This window comes from Lactuca serriola, chromosome 7 (assembly GCF_051521515.1).
Source record: "Lactuca serriola cultivar US96UC23 chromosome 7, Lser_US96UC23_V15, whole genome shotgun sequence".
Lineage (NCBI taxonomy): Eukaryota > Viridiplantae > Streptophyta > Magnoliopsida > Asterales > Asteraceae > Lactuca > Lactuca serriola.
In genome coordinates, this window is record NC_136414.1 from 90,565,017 (window position 1) to 90,577,123 (window position 12,107).

Below are 12,107 nucleotides of genomic sequence, written 5' to 3' on the forward strand. Positions count from 1 at the left end.
GAAATCATAAGAGAAACAACTAAGAAGATTGTAAAAATTCAGGAACGACTAAAGGCTTCAAGAGACAGACAAAAGAGTTATGTGGACAAAAGACGGAAGCCCTTGGAATTTCAGGTCGGGGACCGAGTGCTATTAAAGGTCTCGCCCTGGAAAGGGTTAATACGTTTCGAAAAACGTTGGAAACTAAACCCATGGTATATCGGACCATTCGAGATCCTTGCAAGGATCGGCCTGGTAGCCTACAAACTTCATCTACCGCAGGAAGTCAATAACGTACACCCTACCTTTCATGTGTCAAACTTGAAGAAATGTTTGTCCGATGAGACCCTCGTCGTCCCTTTAGATGAGATCAGAATCAACGTGAGTCTCCACTTTATAGAGGAACCAATTGAAGTCATGGATAGGGAAATTAAAAGAACAAAACAAAGTCGCATCCCCATCGTGAAGGTCCGCTGGAATGCAAAGCGAGGACCTGAATACACCTGGGAACGCGAAGATCAGATGAAACACAAGTACCCACATCTGTTTCCCTAGTCCACAAACAAATACCTTAAATTAAATTTCGGGACGAAATTCCCTCTAACAGGGGGATGATGTGACAACCCGATATTTCGACTATATGTAATGACCTAAAAAGTCAAGTATTGTAACCACTTTTGAAATAATAAAATTTACTTCGAAAATAAAATGTACAAAAGTCTCTGTTAGATTACCTACTATGTTAGATATTGTGTCAAGGTTTACAGAAATACTAAGAACAATAAAATCCAAGTTATAACGAAGAAGTTATGACCATTCTAGGTTTTCCGACAAAACCGGCAACACCGATTAAACCAAAAATGTGAAGTTTCAATACAATCGTTTTTAGCCTTAAGTTTATAAATGAAAGTTGTAGATAACATTAAACCGTGAACGTACATAAAAAGAACGTCCAAATCTGACTTCGTATGAGGAAGTTATGATTTTTCCAAGATCCGGATATAGCAGTAGACAACTAAAAACTCGAAATAGAGATCGAGAGACTTTTGACCGAAAAAACCTAAACGAGAATTGAAGGTCTCAACAATAGTAGCACAACGGCGAAAAGTCTGACGAAAACGGACATAGGATGAAGAAGTTATGGATTTTTAACGGACTTTTCGTGTCCCGGCCCGTTAAAAATGAATAATTAAAAATAAAGTCAAAATCAGCCATCGAAGTCTAAACGAGAGTTGTAAAGCATATTTTTATCTACGTGTGCATATAAAGAACATCGAAAACGGAGCTCGTACGCAAAAGTTATGGATTTTACAAGTTCGGGGTCCAAAATCCGAGGCTGTTAGGTCTCCCACGACGTGGCACAGTTTGCCGTGACCCGGCAAGTGACTGAGGGCGTCCAATCAACGGAATTGGATAAGACTTTCTCCCCATGACGTGGCCAGCCTTAGCCACGACATGGCACCCAAAAATCCACCCTATAAATAGAACTCTTGGGGTGTCGGGTTTAGGTGCTCCATTCTTCCATCTCTCGTGCCGAAACTCTGCGGTTAAGCTCCCGAAGCCCTCCCGAAGCCCCGGTTTTCACACTCAAGTTCCGAAGGAAGATTCTACACTCCCGAGATTCCCGAGATTCCCGAGAATCCCGAGAAAAATCAACTCTTCCAAGCCGAAGTTCTGCTCGATTTTCTTCTCGCTTTCTCAAATCAATCAAGTGAGTTCATAACCCTATAAACTACACTTTCAAATGTTTTATCAATGCTTTTTATACACTTTTAAGGGAGGGGGGGGGAATACAAGTAAACACATGGTTATTATCGTGTGTAACATAAAGTTTCACTATATCCTCTTTTATCAAGTGAATCATATGTGATTCATAACTACTACATAGGAACTTTCGTATGCAATATATATTCTCGATAACATCTTGTCTTTTGGAAATAAAACATGTTTATATATGTATATACGAATCAAACACCTTATTTACACTTTAAGTATATGTGATCATTTATGTCACTTTAAATGTCATACTTTACATAACAAGTGAGCATTACACTAGGGTTTACTATACGAATGAAACACACACTTTGAAAAACTATAATAGGTATAGTTTACGAGGAGATCATGAACATCTACATACTAGAAACACTATATCAAAGAGATATTTTCATACACAAGAACAAATGGACATTTTCATACGTAAATCTATTTTATACTAAGTTTTGTGAGACATTTCACGTACTTTCGAGTATGCATTTTAAGTCATGTATTATATACCATAATCCCTTGTAGGGGGAGCGTGATACTTGTGTATAGATCTATACGGGATTGATAATCCCACACCTAAGCTGTTAGCTACAGCTAGGCCGGCAGGCCTGGGGTGACAAATGTCATAACTTTACAACGCCTGAAGAACGTTGTTATAGGCATCCTGGTCAAATAGTATGGTTATAAGACTCACATGGAGTATTAAGAACACATTGATTTACGAAGTTTTTAAAATGCCTTAGCAATTTATTCATAAACTTACTATTTTAGGTATGAAAAACACTATTGCATTACAGTTTTGGAACAATTAAACTACCATCTTCTATAGTAGAAAATATAGGATTTTCTAGGAACATGGAAACATGTACAAACCGTTTTCATTCTATTTCATACAAACATTGTCACTAAATACTTATGAACTCACCAGCTTAAATGCTGATACACTCTTTCAAAACCACTTGTATTTCTCAGGGATTCAGTAATACAGGTAAACTACAGCTTTTGAAGAAGGGACGCTGCGGCGTTAGTTTAATTTCATTTTGACATCATATTGTAATTTCTTTTGAAACAAGTACCTTTCAACAATGTAAACTTTCAAATTATATATATGATGGTTGTGTTACTTTCTTTACTATGTATTCAACTGTTACGATACTACATGAAGTCATCTGCCCTCGAACGATTCCGCCGTTCTGGTTTGGGGATGTGACACGTTACCCCCGCGGTAACAGAGAGCTTAAGTATCATATCCACACCGTCAAGAAAGAAGGAAGGGTAAAACTGTCATATCTAGTACCCAAATCATGATTTCAAATGCCAAAACGAAGAAATCTCGAGAAATTCCAAAAATGAAGATTGAAGAATCAAATTTCAAAACGAAGTACAAATCAAAGTTCAATCAAATCAAAAGCCAATTCAAGTCAAATGTGGCGAATGAAGAACTGTGTGATATGATACTTGTGGCTCTCGAAAAAGTGAAAGCATAGGAGCTGGGCCCCTTCGGGTGGGCTCATTGTTTCAGCGAAAGCTGATTCGCCGTGACGGGTTCTTAAGGATGCGTCGATTCTGATTGTTGGGCATCTAGTCTTAAGGACATGATATCCAGACTGTGTTATTTTCTCCCATAAAGCTTAGTAAGGTATAAAGTTTTAATAAAACTAGAGTTAGATTATTGGGTTACACCGTTTCGGGTCTTCCTCACTTTGGGAGTTTGTGATATATGTAAGGAAGCAGGATGGTTGCGTAGGTATTAATGATTGGAGCAATATTGATGTAAAGTCTGATCGTACTTGTACAGATTATTTACTTGTGCCTTAAATTTCTTTTTGATACATTTTTTTTCTTTTGTGCTTCTGTACATTTTTTTCTCTTGACCTTTTTCATTGTTTGCATTGCATGCATTCATTCCTAGCCTTTAGGATCCTTCTGTCCCTTTTTGCTCTATGTTTCTTTTTTCTATCTAGAAATCGTCCTGTTTTGTTTGATTCTTGTTCTTTCTTGGGGACAAGAAAGGTCTAAGCTTGGGGAGATTTGTTAGGTGCATTTGGTGCACCTTTTGCACACCTTTTAGTCCCATTTCATGCATCTATTTAGCATAATTATTCTTTCCTTTTTCTTGCATTTCATCATATTCATGTTATTCTCTAGAACAACCTTATTTGCACACTTTCATGTCTTTTTTAGGTAAACCGGAGCTTGGAATGCGCTTTGGGAGATACAGGGAAGCATTGGTAAAGATTTCGGGACGATCGGGCGAAGAACGAAAAAGTCGGAAAAATCAAGTTTGGAATTGGAGTCAGAGAGGTACACGGGCCGTGTTGGATTGACACTGTAAAATCAACACGGGCTGTGTTGAACAAAAATGAAAGCTATTGACTAAGTTGAACACGGGCCGTGCCCCTTTTTCCCTATGCTGAACACGGGCCGTGTTCGACCCAAGAAAACTAACTTTTGGCAGTTTTTCTATTTTTCATATTACGGGAAATTGGGTCATTTTGGGGGACACACAACATATCAAAGCACATTTGGAGGAGGATTTTCAAAGGTTTTTGCAAGGGTTTGATTAGCAATCATTTGGAAACATTATTTCTAGTATTTGTAAATTGTAATTGCACTTTAATTCCATCTTTTATTCTTGTGATCTTGTTCTAGCCATGTGTGTGGCTAGAACCCTAACTTCTCCAATTTCATATTTTGACTTTTTGGTTGTGAATCAAATCATATGACCTGATGTTTGTGTTTAATTTCTATCTAGTGAAATTGATTTTACTTCAATCGAATGTTTGATTCTAATAATGATTCTTATTGGTCATTTGAATTAGGGTTAGGTCATTAAAGTTATTCATTTTGCAAAATCCGTAATTGTTTTGTGAATTAAACTAAGTAACAAACATTAAATTGATTTCTTATGAATGAATTTAGTGTAAATCTTTTCACACATTCTTACGCTCCCGAGCTTGTGAGGAGTATTGGGTGTTGTTGGGAACATTCACAATAAGCTTAATGCAATCTTTTAATCTACTTCTAAGAGCTTGTTTAGATTAGGTTAGTAAGGTTAGGATTAATCAAAGAGCTTGTTTTGATTGATTAATGTTGTGAATGGAAAGTGTTAGATCTTGTTAACACTTTCAAGTACCAACATAGATAGAATGAAACAAATGTCTTGTCATCTTTGATTCACATTGCTGGATTGTCATACATGGAGTTGGAGTCCTTACAAAATCTGAACTTAATTCATTTGTTTAGTTGTCTACTCGTGTTTTAAAAGTTTGTTTAGTAATTGCATTCTAACCCCCCCCCCCCCCTTTATAACTGTTGGTGACCATAGTACCTTGCGCAAAGAGGTATAGACTAATTATCCCGTGTCTCTGTGGATCAACCCTACTTGCCTTGTACTACCTTTTAGTGCAATATAGTGGGATTCTTTTGGAGTATATCGTACCCCATTATTTGTTGGGTCTGACATGCCTAACAGGGGACATGATAACATACGGTTTATATGACTGAGTACAGTCCAATGTCATTGACCGCATGCCAATAACATCAGATTTGGGTGATATGATGATAGCAGGTCCATTAGCATGGCCTAGAAAGCTCTGGCGCGCCGGCCTTGCTCGACGCTCCCTTGCCAACCTTACCTGACACTCTCTTATTAGCGTTGCATGCCGCTCCCTTTACAACCTTGCCTGGGATTCTCCTATCGACCCGTCCTGGCGCAACCTTGCCAGACTTGCCTGTGACTCTCTTGGCGTCCCCTTGTCTGGCGCTCCCTTGCCAACATTTCCTAATGTGTGCCCGCCATCCTTGCCTGATGTGCGCCAGCCAGCTTTGCCTGGCACCCCTAGGCGGCCTTGCCTAGCTCCTTGTTGGCTGGGCATGAATTTGGTTGGCATAAGGCCTGACCTAATTCCCCTTGACCTAATTGTCACCTATAAATTGAATAGTGCTTTCTCCATGTAAGGGTACTCTTCTATGGGCTCAGCCGCCACACTAGACTTCGTACGGGTGGCTCAGTCACCATCCTCCACCTTCAGCCGTCATACACTACCACCAGTACGAATGTAGTTCTCTCAGGCGAAGGAGGACCATCTCATCTATCAAATCGATCTAACTTGATCGTTGGAGCCTACTCCCGAGGCAAAGTCCTTGGGGTGGCTCTAACAGCCTTGTCTGTTGTGACATCACAGATTCCGTCTGGCATAAAAACACATCCTTAGAGCAGGTGGTCGGAGACGATGTCGCATCAATATATATATATATATATATATATATATATATATATATATATATATATATATATATATATATATATATAGACACACACACACACCTAATAGGGAATTTTTACCCTGATTACAACTTGTGTTTGTATGATTTTAGACGACGGCTCCGACACTGGATGGATGGATGGCACTTTAACTATGGCTTCGTAGCTAGAAAACAAAGGGGGGGGGGGGGGATAATTAACCAACAGTTAGATTTGATTGGGGTTGATTCATTGAACAAAAATTGAAACTATAAAGAAAAGTTGATACTAACTGAAAATTTGGACTGAAAGTGTAATATTCAACAAACTTGAAGGACCATTTATGAAATTTTAGTCTTTTACTAATTTAAACTTGTTTAATTAACTTCAATAATTTAGTTTATTAAATTCATATTTAATATAATTATTATTTTTTAATTTGTATATTTCAAAAAAATTATTTAATTAGAGGGACATAACTTATACGGCTAAATGTGGTGTTACATATTTTGCCATTAAAGGTTGGACATACTAGTCTTTCTATTTATTTTGAAAACAATCTAATAGTGTCTTAAAATAATGCTTATTTCATATTTTAATGTTGAAGCTCACACGATAAATAACATTTGGAACAAGGACACTCGAATTATGATCTAAATCAAAAAGTTGATTAAAAATATTTTCTTTTAACAAATATAAAAGTTTTTTAATTTTTGGAAAACACTTTAGGTTTTTTTTTTTTTTTTTTTTTTTTTTTTTTTTTTTTTTTTTCTTTTTTTTTAAATAAATCCTTTGTTATTGAAAGATCACCACTACAAAACGTTATCTTAAACGAAATTGCCATGACCCAAGTAAAAGATGATAAAGATAAAAGCTCAAACACTAATGCCTAAATTCCTGACCGTCATTACATCAAATTTGTAAATGAATTAATAAAATATGTACCCGATAAATTCTATTTCTTAAAAATTAGACTGAATATGAAAATTTTTGTAAAAAACGAAAAAGAAACAAGAGCCATGCACTTCATATAACGGTATTTAACTGCCTTATCTTTCCCGCCTTTTCTTTTCATTCCCTGTCGCTACACTCCAAATCAATAAGCTTTCTGTCTCCATTCTCCCGACTCCTTCACCGGCGGCGGAGAATTCACAGTCGTTCCTTTGCAGCGGCGCTTGGTGGTTCCCACCCCAGGCGCCGCCCAGCATCCACCCTGATCCGACACCAACAGATGGCCCAATCAAATGCCAATCTTTCTCATAACGAACAATCGAACCACAATCTCCAAGCATTCGAACACTATCTCATGTGTGATAATGATGATTTCCCTCCACTAAATTTCACCGAATTACTAACCCCTTTGCAACAAAACGAAATTCCGATCACCCCCGCAAGATTTCAGTCACCGGTGGTTGATTCTGAAAACGTGCAACCCAATGATTCATCATTCGATCCATTAAATCTTGGGAATGAGACGCATGAAGAATGTTTCCAAACGGACCCATCTCAGGCTTGTGATGAGACAAACATTGGTGTTAATACCGCTAATGGAACAAATAATTTTGGAAACCCGATTCAACTTTCATCCTGGCCATTGCAAGTGCCTCCATATACTTGCAGTTGCTGTCATATTCTTAGAGAAATCATACATACTAATGGTTTGTTTTATGTGTATTTCATGGTTAAATTTCACTGGTTTTATTCACGTAGTTTTTGTTCTAATTTTAACTTCTGATTAGGTGTTGATATCACGAAGCTTGAGGTTCATGGAAGACTTGGTTTGATTTGTCATGCTGTTCTAGATAAGTACGGTATTGATCTCACAACGAACCAAGGCCATGAGTACAAAATGTTCGAGTAAGTGTCATTAACTTTACACTATAACTTGCATTACTTGTTGAATGATATCTTGTACTTTTTTATCAGTTTTTGCAAAGAAACCACAAAGAGAGTGAAACAATTCCTCGTGGAATACTGCAAAGACCGAAAAACAAAGGGTCATGTAATGTTACAAGATCCGCTTTCTTCATTCTATGAAGCTGTATGTGTTGGGTTCAATTGGGAGCACAATATACACACGGATGATCTCATTCCTAACGATTTAGGTTCCATATTCAACACTATCGAGTTTTTTACGCTGACATGTTTAATATCGACCATCAAGATTCTTAACTTTGAAGAGTTTTAGGGTTTGGTAGAGAACAAGGACAGAATATAGCCATGCATGCATGAGTCAAATGAATTCAATCAGTGAGCCATGCATTAATTTTTCTACGTTTCACAGTTTTTAATTGCAATAAACCCTAAATCTAAACGAACTAACAAACTTTATGGACAAACGTTTTTCGTAAATATTTAACACATTTTTCTCTTAAACAGGTGATCAGCAAACTAATCAACCAGATGTGGGGACCAGTAGAGGAAGACTTAATAACCAGAAAACCCTTTCAATGCAGGTTCTTCATCATCAATGGATCTCTTTTTCCACGATTACTACGATAATACTTGCTTGTATTTTAGTTTCTAAACTTTTTGAGCAGAGGGAACGGACAGGAAAACTTACTATGAAAGATCTTGTCGACTACTTTCATATTCCGATAGAAGTAGCTGCAAAGGAGATACGCGTTTGCCCAACTGTAATCAAGAAAATTTGCCGTAAGCATGGACTATTAAGGTGGCCATACAGAAAGGTCGGGGCATCTTAAAATGTCATAGTTGTTAAAAAATAGAATAATAAGTGTTAAAATATCATCATGTTGTATGCAATAACCATTGGTACTTGATAAAAAAAGGGTTTTATTTGTTGAAATGCAGATAAAATCCATTGAGAGGAAGATATCAACGAGAGAGAAATGTTTAACTTCACTTCATGCTGAAGAAAGAATTCATGCTCAAACCGAAATTGACAGTCTTCGGCAGGAAATCACAAATATTTATGTAGGATTCAATGTTTAATTTGAAATCTTTATGTACGTATGTATCGTATGTAATTTAAATCAAACTAAAACCGAAAGCACTGTGGAGTTTACTATACCACAAACTTTTAATTAAACAATACATAGTTAATCTCACTTTAATAAACGATAGTTCTTTTTGAAGTTAACTATTCAAACAGCTAAAGGGAAGAAATGATATTCTTAATAAAGTTTGAGGAAGGTATCCCTAATTTATTTAATTCAATATAATTTAATTGATTGACGACACACAAGTAGAATCCATGATGATCTTGTCCAGGTTTGCCATCCAGAATAAAGTAGAAATCTATACCCTAAATTCTTAATAATTTCATGTATACCCTAAATTCTTAATAATTTCAATTATTTGACAATAAAGTCTTAAATCTTATTTTATGACAGTAAAATCATATCTACCGTCAGTTTTTTAATTGATTATAATTTATTGCGGGTTAGCCGGTAATTAAAACTTTACTGTAAAAAAAATAAAATAAAGTTTAAAACTTTCTTGTCAAACAGTAAATTAAAACTATACCGTCAAAAAAAAAATTTATGATTTTAATGTCAAATTGTTGAAAATACTGGTACTTTAGTGTATATATCCCTTTTTAGGTTAAAAGTTTAATGATATGATAGTCTTTAAATATAAGAGTTATTGGAACCTGCTCTGGTCGGCTAGATCCTATTAAAATCCTTAACGTTTGCTTCTTTTAAATAGTTTTTTTTATTCTCAACAAATTGGCATCGAAAAAAATAATGATAATAAGGAAAGAAAGAAAGAATCAAAAGTTTCTTGACTTTTTGCAGTCCTAAAAATGGAGAACTAAGAAACTGAAAAAAAAAATTGCCGATCTTACTCCTTCTTTACATTCACACCCTTTTGACTAGGTGTGTGTGTGTGTTTGTGTTTATACAATCTTGATGAAAAACACAGGTTACAACAACAATGCTTTAAGCGGAAAAACATTTAACAATTAAATGATTAGGTCACATGCAACCTAAAGGGATCTATGTCTTTCACATAAAGACAACATACTATGAATTATCAAGTTACAATAACCCTAATGAAATCTGAATTCATAAAGGAAGAATATATACATTTTGATTTGTTATAGTAAACAAATCAAAAACCCTTCTTTAAATCTTTTGGAAGCAAGCACCATAAATCTCATGCCTCTGATGATTCACACTTAACCCTAACAACTAGGATACTTGAAGAGAGAGGAGAGGGATACGAAATTTTGGCCTTCGCTCTTAGAAAAGGGATACTTGCGAGCAAATGTACCTATTTATAGCTGAACCAATAAACCATGATAACCCAAAATTGAATATAATACTATTATATTAAATTACGTAAGTATCCTACTTCCTATTTATCTCTAATGGACATTCTGGAAACCCTAGAATGGGTCAAAAACCGTCCACCTTTTATTGAGGGTTTTAGAAACTCTTTTTTTCAAGTATTAAAAAATTACAACCTAAGTCCTTGCACTTTTAATTAATCCAAATTAATTCTAATTTATTTATGATTAATTCTTAATTAAATATTACTATTTCTAATTAATATATTGTTTTCATAACATATTAATATATTCATACATTGATATTCATTAATCATATAATAAATCAATAAATCAGTCTCTCTCTCTAAAAGTCATCTTATTCAATTACTAGGTTTGTTGGCATCCCAAAGAGACTTTATTAATAATTCAAGTATATATACTAATTCAGTTAGTGACTTAGACACCTAATCCAAAAGTCTTTCACTTGGATAAGTCTATAATTCCAACTACCAGTATAACTTCTAAATTAGACAACAAAGATTGCTTTCATAGCAACTGCCAAACTCTGAACTGACCAAACATTGGCCCTTAGATATGTAATCAAATATTCCTCCGTTCATCTAGATATCATACGGACATGAGACATGGATTATAATCAATCTAATTGTCTAAAATTTTATTTTTCCGACTTCCTTATTTGTGATGAGGACATAAGATTTCAAATTGAACACATAATTTGAGTCAGGGTTGGGCCTAATGATATCACTTTTCCCATTATGGCAAAAAGAACGGATAAACTTTGACGTATATGCTTGTATCTTATGCTCACCAAATTGCACATGACACTATGTTTTATAACATTAAGTTATTGATGAGTTTTCGCAATATCAATGTACAACCGACTTGTAAATTACAACTCATATATCTCCATTTTAAGAATATAAGATATTCTCGTCTCAGAAATACTTGTGATAAAATCCATGTAGTAATTTTCTGAGTTTGGGTTTATCCAATACTCAAATCTCCATTTTCTAAGTATTCATGAACGTTGTAGCAGCACAATTGCTATGTCTAAACTCCTTATACAATCTACAATCCAATTCAGGACAGTCTTAATTAACTACTTACTTCCCAAAGTATGAGTGACTATGGAATTTAAATAAATAAATTATACGAGAAGTAAAACATGATAAATGAAACACAATAATAAACTAATTAACTATGATGTCAAAACTATTGAATATAAATAATCTCTATTGTTTAATCATCATAATTATTACAACTTTACTCATTGTAAAATGTTTCGAGTAATCAACTAACCACTTGAATTAAATAACACTGGTCATGTCATGTTATGAACATGCATACAATGTCTATCTATGGTCCTTCTTTTGTGAACAGGTCAACTGGATATTATTCTAATGATGCTCATTTCACAATTTCAAATTATTGTCACTATCTAAAATGTATTGGAATTCTAACTTTACATGCATCGACCTTCTGTGATGTCAAGGTGTCTAAGTCACAGAGATTGAGCCAATGATATTACAAAATGTTCTATTGAAACTTCGTTACTAGAAACAATTTCATGGTAATAAAGTTTCAAATTCAAGGTACACTCCTTAAACACTTCTCTTGCATTAAAGTTTCCAACTCACATGTAGATTTAATAATCAACTCTCATTAAGGAAACATTTCCGTATTCGTCACGACCATCAATTTTGACCAGAAATCATCTCAATCTAAAACATGTTGCTATGGTCCTCCCAAAGAATATCATACTTACAACTGTCCTCATGCAACCAATCTTCAACAAACCTCATAATGTTCTTGACAATTTGTTTAACAACTATAGTCATACAAAAATTCTAATCCTTTTTC

The 12,107-nt window shown here is 35.1% G+C and overlaps 1 protein-coding gene across 1 annotated transcript; it reads left to right on the plus strand.

Annotated features, from left to right (window-relative positions):
• Positions 1–7,295: 7,295 nt before the first annotated feature.
• LOC145064204 (RWP-RK domain protein) lies at positions 7,296–8,944 on the plus strand. The gene is made up of 5 exons (XM_079011693.1): positions 7,296–7,647; positions 7,729–7,846; positions 7,916–8,094; positions 8,369–8,679; positions 8,804–8,944. The coding sequence occupies exons 1-5, from the start codon at positions 7,296–7,298 to the stop codon at positions 8,942–8,944; spliced, it is 1,101 nt and encodes a 366-aa protein (XP_078867819.1).
• Positions 8,945–12,107: the final 3,163 nt, after the last annotated feature.

Bases quoted from the DNA above. Each gene is read 5' to 3' on its own strand.
- LOC145064204 (XM_079011693.1), top strand. From the start codon at position 7,296: ATGTGTGATAATGATGATTTCCCTCCACTAAATTTCACCGAATTACTA. The intron at 7,648-7,728 runs GTTTGTTTTATG...ACTTCTGATTAG, and splicing joins AGAAATCATACATACTAATG to GTGTTGATATCACGAAGCTT. The intron at 7,847-7,915 runs GTAAGTGTCATT...CTTTTTTATCAG, and splicing joins CATGAGTACAAAATGTTCGA to TTTTTGCAAAGAAACCACAA.